Below are 26,898 nucleotides of genomic sequence, written 5' to 3'. Positions count from 1 at the left end.
AGGATTAGAATTTGTTGCAAGGATTCAGAATATATCACAAACCCACAAGTGAAAAGTTTGAAGGTTTACACCATTATTGCATAGGCCCAATAACTGAAAAGAAAAACATTTTTTAATCTATTCTCAGGATATGCTGGCACAACCAGAATTTATTCCCTGTCCTTAGTTACCCCCCCGAGAAGATCAGTACTGGCTGCCTTTTTCGTCACAGTTTGATAGAATTAGGTGGCTTGCTAAGCCTCTTCAGAGGGCAGTTAAGGGTCGACCATGCATGGGCCAGGCCAGGTAAGGATATCAGGTTTCCTTTCTTAAAGAACATGAATGAACAATTGGGTTTTTACTCTGGTCCAACAGTTAAACAGCTATTGAGTTACCACTGCAAAACATTGACAAACGTCATTCTTCATTCATTGTTGGGTCTGAATCTTGGAATTCCCTACCTAATAAAAATGGGGAAACACCATCATCAAAAAAACAGCAGCGGCTCAATGATAGGGCCTGTCCCACCACCTTCTCAGGGCAATGAGGGATGAACAATAAATGACAGCTTTACCAGTGAAGCTTGTATCCAGAGAATTTTGTTAAACCCTGACTGGAATATCATTCCACAGGCACTGGGAATCCTCACCTAATGAGGCCTTCTGCTTGGTGGAATCTGGACAGTGAGAGTTGACAGGATTTTTAATCATGAGAGAATCACAGCCATGAAGGCTGATCCTGTCTTCAACTTTTTTCTGGTCTCCACTTTTCACCAGAAAAGGTGGTGGGGAGGGTGTTACTGATTAGCACATTAGGTGCTGAGGACCCCATTGAATTTTCCTGCTTCATCGTCAAGGTGCTCTGCAGCCAACTGAAAAAAGATGGTTCTTGATTTCAGTAAAATAAAATGTTTAATGCATTGTTGAATAATCAATTTGAATTACAATGAAGAAACCAGAATAATGCTGATAAATTCTGAATTATTTTTAGTTAAATCCACAATCAACTCCAGATTTGTCCCCATGACACAATATAGCTTTTCGAGGGATTAGCTGACATGAGTTACTAAACTGGAGGAGGCTTTATGCTTTCATTAGGTGCTGACAAATAGCTTGTTACTGAGTAATGTGAAGCTAAATGACTCCAAGTTGGATCCTGCTGAGTGCAGTTGGGTAAGTTCAATTATAAGAATCTGGATTTTCCCATCTTTTTGTGAAATCAGAAGAAAATATAAATCTGCTGGCAGAGGTTTATGTATCTTTTGGGATAGATTTATCAAATTGAGACAATTTTCACCCCTCACCTTGATCTTGTGAAATGGCCTGTGTGAACTGAGAATCCTCAGGAGGTTCTGTTTCCACGGTCTGCTTGGATGAGGCTCTCTGCAAAATAACAGGTGTCCTATCTTGGTCAGTAACATGAAGAAATAGAAAATTAATTACTTTTCATGAATATATTTTATATATAGAGAGAGAGAGAAAAGTGCAAGACCTTTCCAAAAGGCAAGGTTCCCAAGTGTTCTGTCTCAGCAACTTATTCTCAAAGTATATGAGAAAAGGCTTCAATGTCATCTTCTTCAAATTTGGATACTAATCGGGAACAGTGTAAGAAATCACAGCTTGTCTCTGGACTAGGATCATTCGAATTACCAGCGGCTTCTCCACTACGCAATGACAATTTTTCCCTCACCAATTCAATCTGTCTGATTTCACTGTCTTTTTGTGCTTGTAATTCCTTCTCAAACTTTTCCCTCTGGAAAGCACTCTCTCTCTCCCTCTCCTCTCATTCCTCCTTTCTCACCTGAAATTCTAACTCAAAGCTGTGGTTGTTCTCCTTACAGCAGAGAAGGTGATGTGAAGATTTGATACAGGTTGTAAAGGCTGATTAGATCAGTAATAAGATGAAAATTCTGACCATTCGTTGCCTTTATACACCCACTCTGCTGTATTAAAAATTCCCATTTCATATCTTGCAATGGACTGATTCCATGTTTTCAAATCGACACAAGGGATTAACAAAGGAGGCCTTGAAGCTATGTGAACTTGGGGCATATGGCAGAAGACAGAGGTGTAATAAACAGCACAACATAGTGACGTTATCTTTGAAACAGAAGTAGCTTCCATCTTTATTCATTGCGCCACCAGATTTACTAGAATGGCACCAAGAATGAAAGACTTCAGTTATGGGGTGGTTGTTGTTAGAGCTTAGAAGGTCAGGGGGAGATTTGATGGAGGTGTTCAAAATCATGAAGAATTTGATAACTTCTCCTTATTTACTCTGATTCCAGTGGCAGAAGGGCCAGTAAACATAAAATTTAAAAAAAAATAATGTCATGGTGGAAGAATCAGTGGTAAGAGGAAGAGGGTTTTTTTAAATGCAGCAAGTTATGATTTGGAATGCACTGCCTGAATGGGCGGTAAATGCAGATTCAAAAACAACCTTCAAAAAGGAATTGGTGAATTACTTGAAGGAGGAAAATTTGCAGAGCAATGGGGAAAGGACAAGGGAGAGGGACGCACTGGACAGCACATTCAAAGAGGCTACACAGACACAATAGGTCAAATGGCCTCTTTCTATGCTGTATCATTCTATAATTTTATATCTATCCTCCACTCATTGCATGTTGTTGCAGAAATAATCCTACTTCTATCAGGAGACTTTGCTATAGTTTTGGTCATGAGTTCAGTTTGCAGTAGTTGGCAAATGTTGTGTTTAAATAGATTCTGTTTGCTATAAAATGTTTGCTCTAAGACCTGCCCAGTCCCGGCCCACTCCAACTCATTGACATCACTCAGCCAACACTCACCTGGTAATTATTAAACTCTGACGTACAGAAGTTTACTGTCTGAATGCTAGCTTGCCCTAGTAAAGCTAAACATTTAGCTAACAAATATTTTCTTTGCCAGAACTCATCCAGAGGTTGTGTTGAATTATGATGCTTAAATATCAGAAGAAAGTTTCCAAAAATCACACTGAGCTATTTAGAAACCACAATCAAAGAGGCTTGAAATAATTTTTCCCAACATAAAATATACGAGTGGGTCATTAAGTTATATGGCCAGCGTGTTACCCATGTGACCAATAATGTTTAGGTTTGATTAGTCATTTTTGAATCAGTCACATGGTGACAATTTTATTTTGGACTGTACCTTTCTCCACTCCTATTTTTCATTTGCTCTCTTCCCATCTTTGAAACTTCACGTGAGCCAAGGCCAAGGAAGAAAAACTGTTCAAGGACTCTGCTATTATTACTCAATTAACTAACAGGAGGTGCCAGAGGTGCCTGTGGTTAGCTACACACTCATTCTAGAATCCAGCGTTCAATCTGTAACTGCTTGGGACATTGTTGCAATCAGGTACAAGGATGGGGAGAAATCAGAAATTAATAGATTTCAGCTCATTCCCTGAATAAGGGTATGAGTGTGCCACACCTTGGTGTGGCCTGTATATTTAATGAGTAATGTCAGCAAAACTCAAACAGTATTGCAACATTCCAAAAGAAAGTTGAAATGATGGCCAAAATACTCAAGAGACAGAAAAGATATCAACAATGTGGAAATTAGACATTGCGAATTAGCACTAATAGCAGCCACACCGCCATCTTCAATATGACGAGATGGCAACAAATGGTCTGAGGTAATTTTTTTCTTCAATACAAGAGGAACTTTTTTTTAATGTCTGTGAATATATTGACCGAAGCAACAGCCATTAAGCAGCATGAACATGACTAATAGAAACAATCCATGTACTTACCAAAGTGCTTTGGTACAGATCGTCATCCTCTTGCCTGATTCCGATGTTATCGTGGCCATTCTTCTGCCTGCACCCAGGAAATGCCACTTTTGAAATGCAGGCAGTCACTGAGGCAGAACACTTGAGAGCCCAATTGCCGGAAGTTGTTCTAACAGAACGCTTCTGAATCCAACTGCAGACGGCTGTGAAGATGGAACGCCTGGGAACCTTGGGAGTGTGGGACGATGATGATGATGATGACGACACACTACTAAGCGAGGATGATACTCCCGAGGAGACAGTGTCCACAGGGCGAATGGGTGAATGAGACGATACTTCAGATGACTGCAGAAATTTATTTTTGATAAAGTGTGTCAATGGTTATATCTCAGAAAGTTCCCTCTTCCCAGTTACATCTATTGTGCCATGAAACTCCCTGGCACTTACCACACCCCCGCCAAAACAAAAAATGGAGGCATTGTGGACACAACAGCTTGGTCTTGAGAAGGGGAAGTAATGCATGATTCCATGATAGTTAAACTGTGAAATCTTTCCATTGGTTTTCCTCCCTCGCTCAGCCAAAATCTGCTCCGAAGAATGATGCCGCCATCTCACATCCACTGGTTGATAAGCCAACATTGACAGTTCATCATTTAGCACGTTTGTAAATTACCCAGTTAGATTGTTAGCACATGGCATGCACAAATTCATCACGGCCATTACATTTGAATACTTCTGCTAGTGTTTTAACTCTAAGTTATCAAATAATCCCTTTGCTTTTCAGTTGAACACTCAGTATTTGAACACTCCTATATCTATGCAGATGTTTACTTGCCTGCCTCACCCAGTTACTCATTGTAACTTTGCAGCATCCACCTATATAGGATGAAGTTGAAACACATCCTGTGGTGCTGCTAGGCTTGAACAAGTCAAGAAAGAGCATGAGTGCAAAAAAGTATTGGTGAGCTTGCCTGAAAGAGAAAGCCAGCCAGCGCACATACAGGCAAGAGCTCGAGAGACAGAAAGAGATAGCAAGAACTAGAAATAGAGAGAGTTAGAAGGAAGGAAATTAGGAGTCAAATCACTCAGGTCATTCGGATGTAGCTCTTACCAGGTGAGTGCAGAATATTGGTAATGAAGAGGCAATAAAGGCACTGAAGAGGGGGTGTATCAGGATCAAAAGAGGAGAATCCATAAATAGGGAGGGTATTTTAAAACAGAAATAGGACCCTAAAGACGCAGAACAGATATAATAATGGTTAACTGAACTGCTAAAAGACTGAATTGCTGAAATTTCCAGGGAACAGGTGAGAGACACTTTCTACTAAAATCAATGATACCAGCTTACTGATAAACTTCCAGGAAACACCACCCTTCTGTAGAGAAGATGCTGAATAGCAACTAAAGGTCAACTATAGAAAAAACAAAGCCTGCATTCAAGAGGGAATCTGGTGTGCATGCAGGGAGGTGTATTACGTTGTTGCGATTTGGGCAGCAGTTTACTAGATTTGATCCCAAAATACCGTTTTTGATGGACTATGCACTTTAAGCTGCTACAGTCACAGCCCAGGTGCTAACTTTATGGTCAACCATGAAGTCATTAATAACCTTTAAAGAATTAAAATTAAAGATTTTGGTTATTAGTGTGACAATATGTTTTAACACGCAAAGCTTCCTTCGAACATATTTAAAGGATATAAAATATTACACAAAACAAGCCAAGCTTGTATTTCACATAAATCAAATCACTGACCGAGTCCATGTTCTCCCCCGAGCTCCCGATCCGAGGGGATTTCGGCTGGTCACTGCTCTTGCTTGGAGTCCTTTCTGCGACCTCTGTCCCGTGAAATAGCCTGCATGAGGGAAAGGGATTCATCAGCTGAAACACTGAAAGAATACTAAAGTTGCTACACTGTACAGAAAGAGTTTACTGCTGATTCAGGTAGCACTTGGTAGTTGGTCACTCAACAATGGCCCGATATAATGAATAGTTTTTGCAATTTATTAGAATCACCTGCTCGATTCCATCCTGGGCCTGTAATGCAACTTATTGAAATAAAAACAGAAAATGCTGAAAATACTCAGGAAGTCTGGCAGCATCTCTGGAGAGAGAAACTGAGTTAGTGTTTCATGTCTGTGATCTTTCATTAGAACCCATTAACCCATTTATATTTTGATCACAAAGAATTACGTTTGAAAAAGGTTCTTTCAGAGGTAGTAACAGTAATAATCAACAACTTAATTTATCTAGCTTTTATTAACATCATAAAATATTCCAAGATGCTTCACAGGAGTGTCAGGCCATAAATTTTGTCACCCAGTCACATGGGGATATTAGGGTATATTTTTATGTTAACAGCATTTTTGAATCTGGCAATGCTTTTGTATAGAACTGTCTGCATTGAAGGCAGTAGAGTTTCAATGCACAGGTATTTGATTTCTGTGCCTGATTAAAACCCAATGAGATTGTTGATTTGAATCTAGCTGGCTTCATAGTACGGGAAATGTCTGTCCTCTGCACTGCTCTGTCATTGGTAGATTAAAGCACAAATCCATCAACATAAAACAGAACTGAGCAGATTTTCCCTATCTCTTTGGGCCCGTACAAAACAGACAGACAGGAACCCATCACAAATCCAGCTATGTAGAAATAGAGCCAAATTTGAATTGAATGTACAAGTTAAGGCAGATACTTTGACTTTACACAAAATGGGAACATGGTGGAGAGCAGCATTAGAAGTAGTTTAGGAAGCTGCGACAACATTTCATTCACAAATTCAGGTACTGTACATGTAGCAAATTCATGCCATCTGAAAAGGACAGGAAACTGATGCCGATTCTGTCCAGGAGCACAGAACTGGGCCAAAGATTTATCAAGTGCTTGTTGTGACATATTTAAGTAAAAGACAAAGACCCAATATTTATGGGTGTATTAACAGCAAAACAATATTTGCCGTCATTACTCCACGGAGACTGACAGCAACTTCGGGAGTTCACAGATGCGCGGAATATCGTGGTCTTCCAGCCACCTCCAGCGTGATGCCACCACAAAACACATCTTCCCTTCCCTTGTCAGCATTCCGAAGGGATCGTTCCCTCCGCGACCCTCTGGTCCATTCCTCCATCACCCCGGACTCCTCGTCCCCTTCCTACGGCACCTTCTCATGAAATCACAGGAGGTGTAATACCTGCCCTTTTACCTCCTCTCTCCTGACCATTTAAGACCCCAAACACACCTTTACTGGAAGGCACCTGTTTTCAGAGAAAGGGCCTGTTTCAGTGCTGTATCTCTCTGTGATTCTCTATGAGTAACTAATTACAGAACAGCAACAGTCAAATTAGCTAATGACTTCTGAATAGTCACTTGAAATAAAGTGAAGCATCAACTAATGATTTACTGTAAGGATCTGCAATTCTGAGGGAATAATTGATTAGCCCCACTGGCTGCTTTCCAGTCCTTGCAGCTTGATCCACAGAAATAAGCATAAATAGTAAACCAGTTGTTTGGCACAGATGGGATGATGCAAACAAAATGATAATTGAGCACTTTAAATCCCTCATGCTGACATTTACAGGGGAATAAGAACAGACAGTTTGCAATCTCATATTGTAGATCAAATACACTAGACTGTACATTGGGGTTCTTAGATCGTGGCAACAATGAAGCCACATTAGCCTACATAAACCACATATAAAAACCATATCGTAATAGTGAGAGAAGTCTACCAGGCAGTGAATGAAGTGTTTCCCTTCTCTTTCTTGGTTTCTATATAACATATGGTCAAGGCAGCCATGTGCCACACCACAGAGTGTGTGAACGTCATATTGCACCAAGGAATCATACAAGAGTAGGGAACTTTGATAAAAGAACAAACTTAAAGGCTTCGTATCTGAATGCAGAAAGCATTCGTAATAAAATAGATGAGTTAACGGCACAAATAGAGATGAATGGGTATGATTTAGTGGCGATTACTGAGACGTGGTTGCAGGGAAACCAGGTTTGGGAATTGAATATCCAAGGATACTCAGTATTTCGGAAGGATAGGCAGGAAGGAAAAGGAGGCGGAGTAGCTTTGTTAGTAAAGAAAGAGATCAGTGCTGTAGTGAGAAATGATATCGGGACTGGAGATCAAGACGTAGAATCAGCCTGGGCAGAAATAAGAAATATCAAGGGAAAGAAGTCCCTGGTGGGAGTTAGCTATCGGTCCCGAAACAGTAGTTCCGCAATGGGGTACAGTATAAACCAGGAAATACTGGGGGCTTGTAAGAAAGGTACGGCAATAATCTTGGGTGATTTTAATATGCATTTCGACTGGATTAATCAAATTGGCAAGAGTCGCCTCAAGGGAGAGTGCATTGAATGTATTAGAGATTGTTTTTTGGAGCAATATGTTGTGGAACCAACCAGGGAGCAGGGTATTCTAGATTTGGTATTGTGTAATGAGTTGGGATTAATTAATCTCATAGTTAAGGATCCTCTAGGGAAGAGTGATCATAGCACGCTAGAATTTCAAATTCAGTTTGAGGGCGAGAAACTGGAGACCCACACTAGTGTTCTGGAGTTAAACAAAGGTAATTACATAGGCATGAGGACAGATTTGGCCCTAGGTGGACTGGGCAGGAAGACTAAAGGTTGGACAGTTGATGAGCAGTGGCAGATGTTTAAGGAGATATTCAATTCCTCCCAACTAAAATGTATTCCAGAGAGGAAGAAAGATTTTAAGAGGGGGAAAAACATCCATGGCTCAGCAAGGAAGTTAAGGATAACATAAAGACAAAAACTAAGGCATACCATATTGAAAAGGCCAGTGGCAGGCTGGAAGATTGGGAAACTTTTAAAGATCAATAAAGGGTTACTAAAAAGGTAATAAAAAGAGCAAAGATAAATTAAGAAAGAAAACGAGCGCAAAATATAAAAATGGATATCAAAAGCTACTCTGAGTCTATGAAAGGGAAGACAGTAGCTAAAGTGAATGTTGGTCCTTTGGAGGATTAGACTGCAGAGTTAAGAGGGGAACACAGAAATGTCCGAGATACAAAGTGCAGAGTGGCCACCATTTTCTGCACCCGCTGCCACTCCTGGCAACAGGACAACAATCCAGGCTAATAACTTCGAAGCTTTTTTACCTGCACACACACACACAGAGACACACACACACAGACACACACATAGAGACACACACACACAGACACACATAGAGACGGAGAGAGCGAGAGAGAGACACACACACAAACACAGACACACACACACAGACACACACATAGAGACACACAAACACAGACACACATAGAGACAGAGAGAGCGAGAGAGAGAGACACACACAAACACAGACACACATAGAGACACACACAGACAGACACACACAGACACACAGACACACACACACACACAGACACATAGAGACAGAGAGAGCGAGAGAGAGAGACACACACACAAACACAGACACACATAGAGACACACAAACACAGACACACATAGAGACAGAGAGAGCGAGAGAGAGAGAGACACACACACAAACACAGACACACATAGAGACAGAGAGAGTGAGACACACACACAAACACAGACACACACATAGAGACACACAAACACAGACACACACACACACAGACACACACATAGAGACACACAAACACAGACACACATAGAGACAGAGAGAGCGAGAGAGAGAGACACACACACAAACACAGACACACATAGAGACACACACACACAGACACACACACACAGGCACACACATAGAGACACACACTCATACACAGACACACAGACAGAGACACACACACTTGCACACAGACACACATGCGCACACACGCACACATACACAAACACAGAGACACACACAGACAGACATTCACGGAGACACATACACACTTACATACACAGACACACAAACACACAGACACACAAACACACAGACACACAGACACACAAACACACACAGACACACACACAAACACGGCTCTATGTTACCTTGTACATAAAAGCATATCTGATTACTGCAGTGAAGCTTCAAACATGAATTCCTAAAGATAAAGTAGCAAGGTAGAGTTCTTTTTTGCTGCTGCTGACCCACATGACAATAGATTAAATTTCTGACAAAGTGGAACGCAGATCTGATTTTCATTCAAATAGTTCAAATATTTAATTTCCATCACGTACGCTCACAACTAAGTGCAAAATCCTTTCATTTTAATACATGTTTTCTTTCGGAGTCTTTCCTGACAATGCAGAGCATGCGCAGAGCGATCGCTGACGTCATCAGTGCATCTGAACATTTGCCAGCTTGCCAGGATGAATCTGCACATGCACACGGTGACGTCACCACCAATAACAACAGACGCATTGCCTCACCCCCTCAATGGCTGCAATCACTGCCTCCATTTATCCCAACAGTATCTCGCTTCAGCCGCTCGCTCCCCGCTAGCGCCCCCGACTTGCATCCCGACTGCTCCCTCCCCACGACCACCGCCCCCTGACACCCCCACCCCGACTGCTTACTCCCCGCTACCACCCCCCTGACCCCTCCACCCCGACCGCTCGCTCCCTGCTACGGCCCCGCCTGACCCCCCCACCCCGACCGCTCTCTCCCTGCTACCGCCCCCCTGACCCCCACCCCAACCGCTCTCTACTACCACGCCCCACCCCGGCTGCTCGCTCCCTGCTATCACCTCTCCGTCCCCGGCCAGTCGCTCTCCGCGGCACCACTGAAGAAATGGTTGGCAGTAGGTTGCTGAGGGTGGAGTAAGTAGCTGAGGGGAGGCAGCGGCGAGGCACGGAGGGGGTAGCTGAGGGGAGGCAGTGGCGAGGCAGGTAGTGAGCAGTGAGGAGACGGGTGCAGGATGGAGCGACGAAGAGAAGTGCAATGGTGGGAGGGAGTGGGATACTGTTGGGGATGTGATGGAGGTGGTGACTACAGACACTGATAGAGTTTGGGTTTAATTTTTTGTGACAATTGAGCAGCAGCATTTTTATTACTGGCAGCTGTCTGAGACATCACAGATAGTGACGTTTCAGTTGATGAGGCTGCATTTGTACATGTGCCAGTACTACACCACCTGGTGGTTCTGTTGTCAATAAACGCAGCCTTTTTCTTTTCCATCTTCTACATAGACATTTAAAAAGGTGGAATCTAACCACGGTGCATAAATTGCAATCAATGGATACTGGGAGAGGAATAACACATAGAAATCACTAGACATGAAAAGCCCATCTGGTTCACCTTCTACCATCCCAATAATCATATGATACAATGATAATGGAGTTGTTGACTAGACATAGTGTTCAATCTCTATCAATTAGTCTACAACAGATATAGGTATGAGGTGAGGAAACCCCAGTGTTGGAGCGATTTGAGTCCAAAGTCATTTGTTCTTCCCAATTATGCTACACTTATCACATGCCTCAAATTATTCAAACTGTATCAACCACCAAATCTTCCCAAGACAGTAAAACAATAATGGCTACACATCAAAAGGCTCCATTCACGGTGCAGCTGTTGCACATCATGTCTATTCACTGATCCTATAATAAAGGATGCTGTCCTCTGAAGTAACCAGATGAGGTGTCTCCTCTGCTTATTATGTGATACTTACAGGCTGAGGCACTTCACCAAACTCTTTCTGTCCTTTGGTGATGATGGACTGCTTTCGGGGGCTGCCTCTATTTCACGGGACACATTATAGCTGCAGGATGGCAGATAAGCACATTTCAGACAAGGTGCAACTAAAAATAAACAATGTTCTTGTTTAATGTTCTTGTCATTTTTGAGAATTCATTTTTCACACTAATGATTATTTTACTTCCAAAAGGCACTTATTTTTCAGGCTAGAGAATAATTCATATTACTTTGATTAATGATTGACAGGTGCAACAACCAGAATGGTTCTCACTATTGCAGCCACAATCTTTTCTGCTGTGTGAAAAGCAGCAAGAGAAGTATGTAACTCCACGTGTCAGACATTCTCAGAGGGCAGCCGCCATCACCCTTCACAGCTTTTTTGCAGGACACACTGAAGGGAGCAGAAATATGGTGCAACCTGTACATTGGATGGAGGAAAGTTAATAAGCACTGGGCTTATAGAAAGTGTACTGGTTAGAATTGGAAGTTGAACTTCCAGTGCTTCGAGTGATAGAAAAAGTTGCAGATTCACAACAAACAAAGCAAGCACCTGGCGTCAACTGCACTGCTATGAGAATGCACACAGCTGGGAATGGACATTTCACAAGGAATGAAAGAAAGAGGAGGATCAGTCACCTCAGGTAGCGAACAATCAACATGCTAGGTCCAGTGATACTAAAATGAGGGAGCGGGTCCTGTTAACCAGCAGTAAAGAGAAGACAAAACATAGGAGCAAGAGTTAATGTTAAATGGCTCTGGAATCTTCAGTGAAATTCATTGAAAATCATCCAAAACTGCCCAAAGGAATCTTAGAATTTGAAGTGCAACTTATGTTCAGTGCAAACTGAGTTTCTGTGATGCTTTGCGCTCGTTTAAATATCATACTAGAAGCTGGCCCCACCCACAAAACTGACCATGTCCCCAGATCAAATTAATCATCATTGTGGGTACCCGCTAGTCAAGTGGATTTGTGGCCCAAGGAGGTGCTTAAAATTAAGCCTTTTATTTCATAAAAAGGCGCAAGAATACTTAACAGGCACATCTCAAAAACTCTTTTCCCATTTACTAAGAAACCACCGTCTGCAAACTAATGTAGCAAGTAAATAGTTTGTATTGTTTTTGTCCTGCTAGGCCCCCACCTGCCAAGAATGAGGCACATTAATTTTGTCATGAACATTGATTTTAAACTGTTACTGGAGTGAGGAAAGGACTTGTTAAACAGATCAGTTGTGGCTGGAAAAGACATTTGCATATTAACAGATGATGACTGGAAGAACAAAGGACCATTCCCTGACACATTCAACCCACAATGGACCTTAATCACCAGGTATTGTCTGTAAGAGGAGCATTCCAGGCCCTGCTAAGATGATACAATCCACAGAGCCAAGACATGGTCAGACCAGTTAGTCACATGACTAACCTCCTTGGCGACCTGGGGTTTTCTGAATTGCACATACAGTTTGAACTGAGTGTGTCTGTTTGCTCTTGGACTGAGAAGATCTCTCCTGTCTGCCTGCTCCCATCTCTTTGTCACAAGCCTCAGAATCAACTGTGGACACATGAACCTCAAGAGAAAAAAGTCTCCGACAGTGAATAAGGTATAAGAAGAATACTGGGCCCTCACAAAAATAAAGATCTACCTACAATCAAGGACTCTACAGTGAGCTTGAAGAACCGTAACAAAAACTCTTCAGATATTGTCTCAAACTTTTACACTTTATTTTTCTTCTGCCCTTTTCTGTCTCTATTTGCATGTGTGTATCGCGTATGCACGCTAGTGTGGGTGCGCATGTATCTGTAGGCGTTAACCGAATTAGAGTTTAAGTTTAATAAATTTCAACTTTTCTTCTCTAAACCTAAGAAAGCCTGTTTGTGCTGATTTCTTTGCCTTATAATTAGAAAGTGGTGAACAAGGATTCACCGGGGGGGGGGGGGGGGGAGAAAAAAACAGTGTGTTTAAAATTGAACCCTGTTACAGTAAGACCAGGTGAAGGCTGAGAGGGACCCCTAGACACCTTTCTCACCTGGTCATAACATTTTTTACAGTAATTTTTAGTTCTTTAAACTCTACTTACTCACAGGTGGTGGACTAGCCACTGATTAAAATGTTTAATTTTTGTAATACATCCATTTTCAGCTGTATTAATAAAACTGCACCATATTATCACTAGATCAAGGAATATTTTTTGAGGCAAACATATTTTTAAAATCACTTTCGAAAAAGCTGATCAGTTGTGTTGGGCTATTGCAAATTTTATGTTTGTGATATGCAAAAACATATTTGCATATCAAATCTGAAGTATTGCTTTTGAGAGAAAAAGAAATACTTCTCAAAAACTGCTGAAATTTACATCTGGATTATCAATTGTGCCCAAAGTGGAAACTCTGGGCCAGGTTTTCAAAATGGGCTCTCTGTATCAGTCTCTCAGTAAGTCTTTGTATTTCTCCTGTATTTGTTGACTTATTATTATGATGTGTTAAATAGGCAGATATCCATTCACCAAAATGAGGAAGCTGATGACAGTCTCTGATCCACAACTTGTTTATTGCCAATTCATAGTTCAGTCCAAATATCAGTTCCCACTCTTAGAGTCATAGAGGAATAGGGTTATACAGCACAGAAACAGGCCCTTTGGCCCATCGTGTCTGTGTCGGCCATCAAGCACCTACTATTCTCATCCCATTTTCCAGCACTTGGCCCTAGCCAGGAATGCTATGGCATTTCACCTGCCTCTACCACCTCATCAGGCAGTGCATTCCAGATTCCAACCACCCTATGAGTGATTTTTTTCCCCCTCAAATCCCCTCTAAACCTCCTGCCCCTTACCTTAAATCTATGCCTCCTGGTTATTGACCCCTCCACTAAGCAAAAAGGTTTCTTCCTATCTAAACTATCAGTGCCCTTCATAATTTTGCATACCCCAATTATGTCCCCCCTCAGCCTTCTCTGCTCTAAGGATAACAACCCTAGCCTTTTCAGTCTCTCTTCATAGCTGAAATGCTCCAGCCCAGGCAACATCCTGGTAAAGTTCCTCTGCATCCGCTCCAGGGCAATCACATCCTTCCTATAGTGTGGTGCCCAGAACTGTACACAGTACTCCAGTGTGGCCTGACTCGCATTTTATACAGCTTCCTGATTTGTACTAGTGTTCACCACTAAGTTTTTTTTAATGTATTGATTGTCATCTACAAAATGACAGTGGGCACATCCAAAGAATATCTTGCACCACCAAGCCCGCACCCACCCCCTCCCACCCCGTCCATTTTAGTGGAAGAGTCAAAAAGGTATTCACCTCAGTGGTGATCTGAACAATCTGATTTCAAACTTCTTGCGTGGCCAGATTCCACATTCCCTATTTTGTAATGTCTGCCCCCAGCCCATGCTGAAATGTCTGGCTTCATTTGCTGTTGCCTTTGGCATCTCCTCAATTTTCCTTGTATCTCCATCCACTCTCCTTCCCAATATCTATGTGTATCTATCTCTTATCACCACTAGCTTGATCAGATTCAAACAAAGTTGGTGTTCCGAAGGCTGCTGTAATTCGAATTCCGAAGCTCTAACCAAACTAGAGTTTTTCGACAAGTTTGAAACAATCTTTCCACTCAAGAAATCCAAATGAGTGACTTTTTCCACGATTGGAAGGAAAGTATTTTAAATACTACCAATTATTGGTAAATAAGTGAATAAGTTGATTTTTCTTTGAATTTGTTACATTGTATTCTTTTCTCACTCTCTCCCTCTAATTTTCAACCATTAAAATGTATCTCTCTTGTCTTGATTAAATTTTATATGTGGAATGCTTTGGTCTAGATTTCCATGTTTTCTACAATTTCTAGACTAACTCTTTGTCCAGAGGCAACTCCCCAACTGGGCAAAAACCCAGCCCTCAAATTCATAACTATGATGAGTATCACCTGCTCCCTATTAACACTGAAATGAGACCCGTTTCATTAAAGGGACCAGCATTTTCAATCTTGTCATGGTGTGTGTTACTATATACTAATAAAACCCATTTTGATACAACGATAGAACTCTTGTGATGGGTTGTGAGCACTATCCTGCTCAGTCAGATTCCATTACAAAATTATTTGAAATCAGTGACGGGAAGAGACTATTTGAACTGACAGGCTCACAAACATTGAACAGCCATTAAAATCATAGAAGATGACACAGACAACACAATATGAACATCCATTCTCGCAATACCACTCACCTTTCTTCATCGGTCAAATATTGTTGATTGTTGAACCACCTAAGAAACTTAGGGACTGGGGTGATGCAGTAGTTGTTACATGCAGACTTTAAAAGTTTAATTTGTGCTATCACCTCAAATTCCTGAAAGAGCATGGAAAGAAACAGTAAAAGTTTAAAAAATACACAAAGCATTGCTACTGCTACACCTAGTCACTGGTACTTTTAACTCCTGACCAAAAACTACTTTAAATACGTTTTGTTTGCTGGATACTCAATGCACAGTAAATCATGCCTCAAAGTCTCACTGCAGTGGGAAAAAATGGCACAGACGTGGCACCAAAGAGATGAATCTATACAGGTTATCCAAGGTTGCTTTCAGGCTACAATTCCTCTCAAAGCAGTGCCTGAAAGATGAATCTTCTGAAAAAATATTAATCAAACATTCATTTTAGAACAATATCATACTGATAAAGGACTGGGAGAGAAGAAAATTTATTCAAGATTGCGAGCTTATTTGAAAGAAATTCTGATGAGTAGAAGCTCATCTACAGTTATTGATCCAAGATGTTGCACCAGAGTGAACTTTGTAGACTGCAAGCGGCTAGAATATTCTGAACCACAACACTGCAGTGTTTTCTTTTGATCACTTACGATGGGCCAAAGGGCCTGTTTCTGTGCTGTATAACTCTACGACTCTGTGACTTGTGGGTTCTCTGCTACATCTTGTATTCAGTGACAGTTTGACAGATAAAAGGGAAAGACTTTTCCTATCAAACGTTGACAACAGCATGTTACTGTTGGGATATAAAGTGTAAGCCAGTATTCATCAGGCCCATTAAAATATGCACACTTTATAATCATCCACTGCTTAGAGCAGCCATTTGATAGATTTATAGCCCCAATTTTAACCTATTCACCTCACTGGAATCTTACAGGTTTGGGACAGATGCCCATTTTGCATCCCAGTTGATTTTATGATCTATTGAAGTCAAACTGAGCAGGGTGTAAACTGCATCTTACCTGAACCCACTCAATTCCCGGGCTAGGCTAAAATTGGAACTCACGTTACACTTTTAGAAATGAAATTTCACTGCTTTCCACATCGTCAAGTTCTTATCATGTTATCATTTTCAGGTTCTCTGCAGAATGCTGTGACATGAAATGAAATTGCTTCAAATATCCTCAACAAAAACCTTGGCAATAAATGCATGTTTGAAAAGTTGGTACCAGCAACATCAGAAATATGAAGGAAAAATGCCCATCACCGGTGATAACCTAGGAGCTGCACTTGGAATCTCTGATGTGTCATGAATGTAACTGATGTCTATCTTCTGAAGGAAAATACTGTGTGAAATATTGAGAAATTATTCATCCGCTTTCATGATTAATGAAAAACTTGCAGTCGCACCGAGACATAATTCAGTAATAATCTCAATCACGTATCAACACTGGGTACAGGCTGTACCGGCAATAACTGCTGAAAGGTAAATTACATCAAGTTAACAACACAGAAAAAGGCTATTTGGCCAGCTGGTCTGTGTCAGTGTTTATATTTCTTCCACCGACTTCATCTGACCTGATCTGAATATCGTTTTATTTCTTTCTCCCACATGCCCACAGCCAAATACTTGCAAGTTGATAGGTAAATTGGCCATTGTAAATTGCCCCTAGTGTAGGTAGGTGGTAGGAGAATGGTGGGGATGTGGTAGGGAATATGGGATTAGTGTAGGATTAGTATAAATGGGTGGTTGTTGGTAGGCACAGACTCGGTGGGCCGAAGGGCCTGTTTCAGTGCTGTATCTCTAAATAAATAAATAAATGCACTTATCTAGCTTCCCCTGAAAGACATCTATGCTATTCATCACAACTACTGCCTGAGGTAGCAAGTTCTACACTCTAACCACTCTCTGTGTAAAGAAGTTTCTCATGAATTCTTTATTGGATTTACTAGTAACTACTTACGGCCCCTAGTTTTGGAACCCCCGACCACTATCCAAGTGAAAAAGAAAGCCCAATAACATTTAAGGGCATGTTTTCCCCACACACACAACTTTGAAAGTTTTTCAAAATGTAGTAATTCATACTAACCCTTCGTTTCTTTTCAAAATTGATCAAATCACCCTACAGGAGAGAAACAAGGACAAAAAACATGAATGCGATTTGTAGAAAGGTTAGATTGTACGACAAAATTATGGGCTTGAATGGTCAAGAGCGAAATACAACCCTGTAAACTTGGCTCCAAATTAGTATGCGGTCAAAACTCAATCATGTATACAACACCAAAGGTGTAATAGATGCACTGCCAAGTCATTATTTCATAAAATAGACAAGTCCTTCTCTGCAGTCAAATTCATCAACACCAATTTGATTATATAAGTCAGCAGCTATTTGAGAATGAAATGGTGTGTGATGTCCAATTAACTGAAAATTACCTGCACACAATAAAATTGGGCAATTTATGCAAAATTTTCAGGATACGGAAAAAATAGGGCTATATTCATAACCAGCTGCGTAGCAACTAGCGTGCGCTTCATTTACAGTGTTTGATTCACAGTGCAAAGCATTAAATTACAATAGCCATGCATATACTTTTTCTCATGTCTACCTTTGATCAATCTCAGTAGTTATTTTATTGTTGCTTTTATTCTCATCTTCAAGAAACCTGCATTGATACGGTTACTATAGCAACCATCAGCAAAACAGGAATCCCAACATGTGGTAAAACAAACAGACTTACAACATAATCTGGAAGTGCAGTGTCCAGCATTGTGAGATCGGTGAGGAATGTGCCCAGGTAAGGCACAGTTCCTTGCATCACATCCTATAAAATAGAGGCAAATTTGTTCAACCCATTTTGAATGTGTTAATTGCCACATTTCCTAAACATACTACCCATAATTAACTTGTTCCCTTTAGTATGCATCAAAATCAATTTGCAACCAGAACATTCAGAACATTTAATACAGAATGGTATAATGATACAAAGCTTGATCCACATAGACCAGGAAAGTTTGATTCCTAGTCTGTACTGTGTTAACCATCTCAATCTTTGGGTAACTTTGTCATGTGAGCTCTTCCACACGTTACTGTTATAAATAACATTAACCATTCTTGCTTATTGTGAACACTTCAGTTATATACAAAGATAATGCACATAAACAGCATTGGTTAAATACAATATTGTCTCTTTCAACCCTAAACCACAGGCAGTTCACTTATTTGTAAATACAGGCAAAACATTAGATTGTCCTCTATCTTTTTTTTCTTCTTTTTCTCCTCATCTCCTAAAATTGACTGAATTAATGGCTGGAACCTGGTACAACCAGAGGCCATCCTTCATTTGGTAACCTAGGTGATGACTGTTTGTAGCCTATTCCATTAGAGGGCATCACCGCTGAGCTCATTTGGCTCCTCATCTGATACTCAGATATGCAACTTTCCAGCAGGAGCTAATGGACAGCTATCAGGAACTCAGCTAGTTTTGTATAATTTTACAATACAGAAGAAGGGTGTTCAGAAAAACATAAGATAACGTATCAGCCCCAGGAGCTTGCTCTGCCATTCAATAGGGTCATGGCTGATCTCAGACCTCAACTCCACTTTCCTGAGTGATCCTCACATCCCGGGATTCCCTCGGGGTCCAAAAATATATTGATGTCAGCTTTGAATATAGTCAGCAACTGAACATCCACAACTTTCTGGGGTTGAGAATTCCAAAGATTCACAACATGTAGTGAAAAAAATTCTCTTTATCTCAGTCCTAAATGGCTGACCCCTTATTCTGTGACTGTGCCCCAGGGCATTCGACTCCCCAACCAGGGGAAAAACAGCCTCTCAGCACCTATGCTCCCAAACCCTCTCAGAATCTTGTGTTTCAATGAGATCACTTCTCATTCTTCTAAACTCAAGACAGTTTAGTTCTTGTCATGAAGACCCCCATGTGCCAAGTATGAGGCATTTAATTTTTATCATATGAACATTAATTTTAAACTGTTGCTGAAGAAATGACTTGCCTAACAAGATCACAAGACATTTGGCTGGAGGACATTTGCATACTAAGAGACAGTGCTTGTGGAGACAAAGCAACTACTCCTTTGGTCCAATTAACCCAAATGGATTTTGATCACCAGACATTAAAGGTGTAAGGACTCACATTCCAGGGTCTGCTCAGAATCCACAAACGCAGGAGTGGTTAAACCAGCTGGTCACATGACTGACCTGCTGGTCCAAGCGTTTTTGAAGTACACACAGGACAGTTTGAAGACAGACTGCAGATTGCAACTGGACCTGGAGCAAGAGGGCCTCTCTCCTGGATGGCTCTCTCTCGCTTTCTCACAAGCCTCCGCACCCTCTAAAGTCACTTAAACCTCAAGAGAGAGAAGACTCCTACATCAAAACAAGTTAAAGTGTGCACTGGGCCCCAACGAAGAGCAAGACTTACCGGCAATCAAAGACTCCACATTGAAGTCAAAGGATTGTAAATACACCCAGCCATTGCCTCATATTTTTCCCCTTATTCTTTCTACTTTTTCTGTCTCTATCTACTTGTGTGTTTATCACATAAGCATGCTATCGTGGTCGCGTAGCCTATTCGTAGTCGCTAACCGGATTAGAGTTTAAAGTTAATAAACTTCCACCTTTCTTGTTTAAATCTGAGAAAACCTGATGGATTTCTTTGCCTTACAATTGGAAAGTAGTGAACAAGGATTCACTGAGGGGGGAGCTGCAACACAGTGGGCGGAATTTTATTTGGGTGCCGCGCTGTGCAGTGGCTCCCTTTAAACTTGGTGGGGTGCCTGCATTCAGCTGCTGCCATAAAGCCCCGGTGATATTTCATGCGGGGGCTCATTAGCATCACTGCGCTGAGCACCACCCTCCCAACCCCCATATTACATGGGGAGAGGTGTGACATTCGGCATAGTGAGAGACCTTTTGACAGCTGTGTAGCGGGTGCTGGGGCCTATTTAATGCGTCCCAGCACCCATTTCCTGACAGCTGTCAAAGTAATATTTAGCTCACTGTTGAAGAGTGGGGCTGCAGTCAATCTGGCAGCAAAGCAGAAAGTGCTGGAGAAACTCAGCAGGTCAGCCAGCATCTGTGGAGAGTGAAGCAAAGTTAACTTGACCAAATTCACAGAGCAATGCAAATACGTCTTTCACTTAATGTTCCTCGCCAACATCTGTGTCCTTTTCTCTGTGTGAATGATGTGTGCCAGCACCTAGCGCCAATGTCACATCCCTTTGCACCATCAGCCCTTCAGGAGAACCAATGTATGCAATAACATCATTGCTATGCCACCACTACTCATGAACGTCTCCAGTGATATGGACATTCACTCGCTCAGCTGCTGCCTCTGATGATTTACACAGGGTTGTTGCAGATGTGGACTGGTGCACAGCAGGTGAGCAAGGGTGATGTGTGACTTGCAGAGCTAATGCCGGTTCTTCTGGAGCAGAAAGCCTTTGTCTGATAAGCCACTGCCGTACATCCCTAGCTCACTGCTAGCCCTGCGTGCAGAGCTTGGGTGCCTTCTGCCCTCCCATGCGCCTTTCATGTTGGAGGTCTTCAGCGTCCTCATAGTCCGAGGAGGAATGCTGTTGATGTCTCTCCTCATCAAGACAGGCCTGGTCCCTACTGGGTGCATAGTTGTGCACAGCAGCAAAGAAAGGAGCTGGACCTTTCAGCCCATACAGGGCATCATCCTATCTGTACAGGAATTCGAAACGCTCTTTCAGCATGCTGATCTCCAGCTCTTGCAGTTCAGTGGCTGGCGTTGTATCTCTTCTCTGCAGCAGTGGTGGGATCTGTCACTGGTGTCAGGAGCCATGTCTGCAAAGGATAGCCCTGATCTCCAAGAAGCCACCCCTCCATCTAAGCCAGTTCAGTGAACAGCGGTGGCAGCTGGGACTAGCGCAGGTCCCAGGGGTCATGGCAGCTGCCTGAGAAGCAGGCACAGATTTGCATGAAGCATCTCTGGTGATCACATACCAGCTTCACCCAGATTGAGAGGGATCCTTTAATGGTGACGTCTTCAGGTAGTAGCCTGGCGGGAGGCCTTATGACCACACGAATGCAGTCTATGAACGTTACAAGCTATGGTTCTCCGGCAATGGTGCCGAAATTGATGGCTCTCTTAGCCTAGCTGTGAGAGACTGTCCTGAAGCGGACATACTCACTGGCCTTCTGGTGCAGGGCATTGGTGACCTCCCTGATGCAGCAGTGCACTGCTGACTGTGTGATCCCACAAAGGTCTCTGGTGGGCCCCTGAAAAGCTGCAAAGGTGTCAAGCTTGATAACCACTGAAACTATGAGAACGAAAGGGATAGGATGTCTACCAAAGCCGATGGGCTGCAGGTCATCTTTGAACAGGGCACAGAGACATGTCACCACCCTCTCTACATGCGCAATCGCATCTGACACTGGTGCTCTGACATCTGATGGCATGTCATGTGGAGCCTGTCGATGCACAGCAATCATAAAGGCAAGCTCCCCTTGGGGGTTGCTGCTCACGACCGGGGGCCTCTACATGGATCGCACCTGCCTGTTGATTTTGCCTCAGGCGCATATGGATCCTCAGGAGCAGAGCATCACACAATGTAGGATGAGCCTACCTATTTCCATGTGATAAATAAAGTTGACCCCTTCATTTATTCGAAGGCTCCAAGGAGGGCAGGGATTGGTGTTGACGGGTACATCAGGTGCTTTCATGGATCAACTTTGTGGCATGGCATTGCTCATCTTGGCCAACACTCAAGAGTGGCACAGCATGAGCACATCAAGATCTTCCAGCTGCATCGATTGCCCCTACCATCAATATAATCTTAACGCTCCTACCCTTTCTGGTACCCTGCCCACGCACAGGGTGACCAGAGTGCCATTGCTCCTTCACAAACACAAACAAACGCAGCGTGTACACTGTTTACGGAGGGAGGGTACACAGTAGCTCCTTTCATGCCTGCAGAGCTTTCCCAGAGTAGTCCCAGATCCCCTCCCTCCTCCCTTCCATAATGCAGAGTGAGACTCCTCGAATCCCCCCTCCCTCCTCCCTTCCATAATGCAGAGTGAGACCCCTGAAAACAGAACTTACCTTCCATCGTGAAAACATCTGCTTCTGAAAACCCGTCAGCTTTTCTGTTCAGAACATGATGGCACGTGATAGCTGCCTGTTCAATTTAAAATCTGGAAGTGTCCATGAAGAGGCGGTGGGCTGCATAATCTGCAGAGGTAAGTACCGTTTTACATATCTTCATTGGGGTGTCGCCACCGAGCGACGGGGGTGGGGGGAGCAGGGGGGATGGGCCGCAACAAGGTCCCCCCGCCATCAATAATTTGTGGTGGGCCCTTCTCGACGTCGCAGGTTGAGGCGGGCCTCTCCCTGCAGAATTTTACCAGCCCCTGTACTGCGACCCACGGTATCAAGGGGCCGGTAAAATTCAGCCCGTGTTTGAAAATTAAACCCTGTTCTGGTCAAACCAGGCAAAGGCTGGGAGGGAACCCCTGGACCCCTTTCTCACCTGGTCATAACAGAAATTTGGGTGGTAGCATCTGGAATTGATCCACAGGCAAGCGAGGAAATTGGAAGTGGGAAGTCAAATTGATCCCAATCAAAAAGAGAAAAGATTTCAATCCAGGTTTTCTTGTGGTTGTGTGTGCTAGTGTACGAACTTGTCTGCGATTGAAGCCAGTCGTTCCCCAAGCCAGGGTGAAGTAACTTGTGATAAGTTAAAAGCACTGTCTGGAAAAGTTGAGAAAAATGGCTGAGCAGTGTGGGATCACTGTCCATGACAAGGCTAGAAAGTCTGAACTCCTAAGACTAGTGGCCGAACATTTTTCCTGTGAATCTGAAGAAGCAGAAACTGGGTTAGAATTAAGCCCTGACAGGGTATTGTGAGCAAAGCGACAATTGGAACAGAGGAAACCTGAATTTGAGGAAAGAGAAAAAGAGAGAGAGAGACAGGAGAGAGAGAAAGAAAGAGCCTTCCAGAAAGAATGCGAAGACAGAGAGCTGAGGCGACTTGAGTTAACTAGGGTGCGACAGAGTAACCCCAGTGAAATCATGGCCAATATGGAGAACCGTAATTCAGGGCTGGGTTCAGAATTATTAAAACATTTTCCCAACTGATCCCAAAATTCAATGAGGGAGACGTGGAAGTGATTTTTGTTACTTTTGAAAAACTGGCAAGGCAGTTAAAGTGGCCTGTTGAGGCTTGGACGCGGCAGATACAAAGCAAGTTAATAGGAAAAGCCCATGAGCTTTATTCCATGTTGCCAGATGAGAGTTCATCAGATTATGAACTGGCAAAAAAATGCTATCCTTGGGGCATATGAGTTAGTACTGGAAGCCTACCACCAAAAGTTTAGAACCGTCAAGAAGCAGGCTGATCAAACTTTCCTGGAGTTTGAGAGAAGTAAGCAGCTGGCTTTTGAACCAGTGGCTGAGGGCTCCGAAAGTGCAGCTCAACAAGGAAAATCTCAGAGAAGTGACTTTGCTCGAGGAATTTAAAAACTCTCTCCCACTCTCCATAAAGACACATGTCGAGGAACAGAAGGTTCAAAGAGCCCGGCAAGCCGCAGTGCTGGCTAATGAATTTGCTCTCATTTATCAGTTGGTTCTCCAGGGGAAAACCATTCCTCGTCATCTCCACAAATCTGAAAAGGACAAAGGGTGGGAAGGTGATAGAAGCCCAAGCAATCCTGAGAGGGAAAGAAAAGCAGGAGACACAGGGGCCTCTCCTCCAGCCAAAAAGGAAGGTGCTGTAAGTAGGAGTGAGCACCTGTGTACTTCCATTGTAATAAAGCAGGGCATCTGAGAGCTGACTGCTGGAGACTAAAGAGAAAACCTGTAGGGTTAATCAGGGCATAGCCACTCAGTGAAGGAGAAGGGACCCTGATGGAAAGAACAGCAGAACAAGCTGTGGCTTTAACTGCAGTAAGAATCAGACCCAGGAAGCCTACCGCTGCAAGTGCAGGAAAATTTAATAGGATTTTAGAAGGTTATCAGGGTGTTGTGTCTGAAGGGAGAGTAACCCCACACCCCTCGAGTGGGAAAAGCAAGCCCATAGTAATCCTCAGGGACACAAGGGCCATTAGATCCCTTTTACTGGGAAAAGGCCTGACCTTTCCCCCAGAGAGTGCAATAAACATCAGAATGGTGGTGAATGGTATTGGAGGGCAGTGTATGCCTGTACCTTTACAGTGGGTGCACTTGGAGTGCGACCTAGTTTCGGGACCAGTGACTGTAAGGATTGTCCCTAGTTTGCCTGTGAATGAGGTTGACCTGCTCCTAGGTAATGATCTGGCAGGGATGAAGGTGGTAGCTTCCCCAGTAGTGAAAGACAGACTGCAGGAGTTCAGAAAGACAGGGCAGTGGCAGAAGGTGACCCCTGCAGTTTCCCTGAATGTGTAGTGAATCAAGCCATGAGCAAACCAGCTCCCTGAGAGGAGACTGAATTGGCACTGCAGGCAGATGACCATGAGGTCTGTCTGTTTGAGACTTTCTTTGGAAAGTTAGAAGACCCAGGAATGAATTAAATGAATCTTCCCTAGCCAAGGCTCAGCGAGCTGACCCAGTATTGCGAGAGTTAGCACAGGCTGCCCAGTCTGAAATTGAAGCAGAGGGAGTCCGTAACTGCTACTATTTAAAGAATGAGGTACTGATGAGGAAATAGAGTTCTCCTTACAGACCTGAGAGCAAGGAGTAGACAGTAGTTCATCAGTTAGTGGTGCCGCAGAGGTACCGGAGAGAAATATTAAGAAGGACACACGAGATTACAGTGGCTGTACATATCAGTATACGAAATACCAAAGCCCATATAAGCCAGTACAGTGTTTTAACTGGCTAAAACGCCACAAAGATGTGGTGGAATACTGTTGGAGTTGTCACACGTGCCAGGTTGAGGGTAAACCCCAACCTACAGTGAAATCTGACCCTGCCAGATCATTACCCAAGCATCCCTAAGTCCTTTATTGGTGTTTGTAGGACCCTCCAGCAGAGGGCTGGTGAACTGGAAGGGAACCCTGTCGAGAACAAAAGGGCACAGGCAGGCACACAGCTGGCGAAAGGGGCAAAGAAACCAAGAGGGCAGGTTAAAGAAATCCCAAATAGAAACCCCTACCGTCCGGTCAGCCAACCCCAAAATATTTAAAAAGTTAGACCCCACATCCTCCCATGTAAATGCAGACACTAGAAGCACCCCACCAGAGATGCTAACAGCATTTACAGGAACCTGCAGAGACAAAGAAAGTCCTCAAGAGGGCAGAGAAACCATGAGGGTGATGCTTCACCAAGTCGAGGTGCCACATTGGAGTGCAGCAGAATCTGGACAAATACCTGCAATCAGGAGTGTACCAGATGTGAAAGGGAAGATTAGCAAGGAATCCTCCCCCACAGTCAGGGGAAAAGAGAACCAACCATCCCCTAAGGTGAAAAGCCCTTGTATGACTCCTCAAAGCACTGAAAGAGAGTTCAAAGTAGAACCGCCCACTGCCGACGCACATAAGCGGAACTCCCACTTAGAGCTAATTAAATCTAACTCTCCCCCTGCAGACCCTAACAAGAACAAAGACACCCTAGGCAGTCATGGAAATGCGCAAACTGAAAAACTTCCCCAAAAATCACATGTTTACTGGGATGCCAAAAAGGGCAGGTTAAAGCAGCACTGCTACCAAGAAGAAATAGGCTGTAACAACTGTTAGGAATTCTGAATGAATGAGAGAGATGCATGTGTGTTTTCCTGGACTTATCTTCTCTCTGATCCCTTTTCATGAAATGTTCTTTTAAAAAAATATCGTATCTCATTCCACTGGGTATGGAGGTGTCGAAGACCCCCACCTGCCAAGAATGAGGCACATTAATTTTGTCATATGAACAGTAATTTTGAATTGTTGCTGGAGTGAAGAGATGACTTGCTTAAAGAGATCAACAAATATTTGGCTGAAGGATCATTTGCATACTAAAAGACAGTGCTTGTGGAGACAAAGCAACTACTCCCTTGTCCAATTAACCCAAATGGATTTTGATGATCAGACATTGAAAGTGAAAGAAAACTCGCATTCCAGGATCAGCTAAGATGATAGAATCCACAAATGCAGGCACGGTTAAACCAGCTGGTCACATGACGAACCTGCTGGTCCAAGCATTTTTGAAGGACGCGCAGGACAGTTTGAAGACAGACTGCAGATTGCAACTGAACCTGGAGCAAGAGAGCTTCTCTGCTGGTTGCCTCTCTCTCGCTTTCTCACAAGCTTCTAGACCTACTGAAGTCGCTTAAACCTCAAGAGAGAGAAGACTCCGACATCGAAACAAGTTAAAGTGTGCACTGGACCCCAACGAACAACAAGACTTACCAGCAATCAAAGACTCCACGTTGA

The 26,898-nt window shown here is 43.0% G+C and overlaps 1 protein-coding gene across 1 annotated transcript in view; it reads right to left on the bottom strand.

Moving 5' to 3' along the window:
- Nucleotides 1–3,880: 3,880 nt before the first annotated feature.
- The window catches only part of LOC137373245 (ral guanine nucleotide dissociation stimulator-like 1), a 67,700-nt gene continuing 44,682 nt past the window's right edge, over nucleotides 3,881–26,898 (bottom strand). Inside the window, exons 18-24 of the mRNA XM_068038095.1 lie at nucleotides 18,266–18,349; nucleotides 17,617–17,649; nucleotides 15,548–15,669; nucleotides 11,308–11,397; nucleotides 5,465–5,564; nucleotides 3,956–4,056; nucleotides 3,881–3,914 (exon numbers count right to left, since the gene is read on the bottom strand). Of these exons, the coding sequence (XP_067894196.1) occupies nucleotides 3,881–3,914; nucleotides 3,956–4,056; nucleotides 5,465–5,564; nucleotides 11,308–11,397; nucleotides 15,548–15,669; nucleotides 17,617–17,649; nucleotides 18,266–18,349 (564 nt within the window). The remainder of the gene's footprint in view (nucleotides 3,915–3,955; nucleotides 4,057–5,464; nucleotides 5,565–11,307; nucleotides 11,398–15,547; nucleotides 15,670–17,616; nucleotides 17,650–18,265; nucleotides 18,350–26,898) is intronic.

The sequence above is a fragment of the Heterodontus francisci genome, chromosome 8 (genome assembly GCF_036365525.1).
Source record: "Heterodontus francisci isolate sHetFra1 chromosome 8, sHetFra1.hap1, whole genome shotgun sequence".
In the NCBI taxonomy this organism is placed as follows: domain Eukaryota; kingdom Metazoa; phylum Chordata; class Chondrichthyes; order Heterodontiformes; family Heterodontidae; genus Heterodontus; species Heterodontus francisci.
The sequence above is the reverse complement of the archived record's forward strand: the minus strand, read 5'-3'. Positions and strand labels throughout refer to the sequence as shown.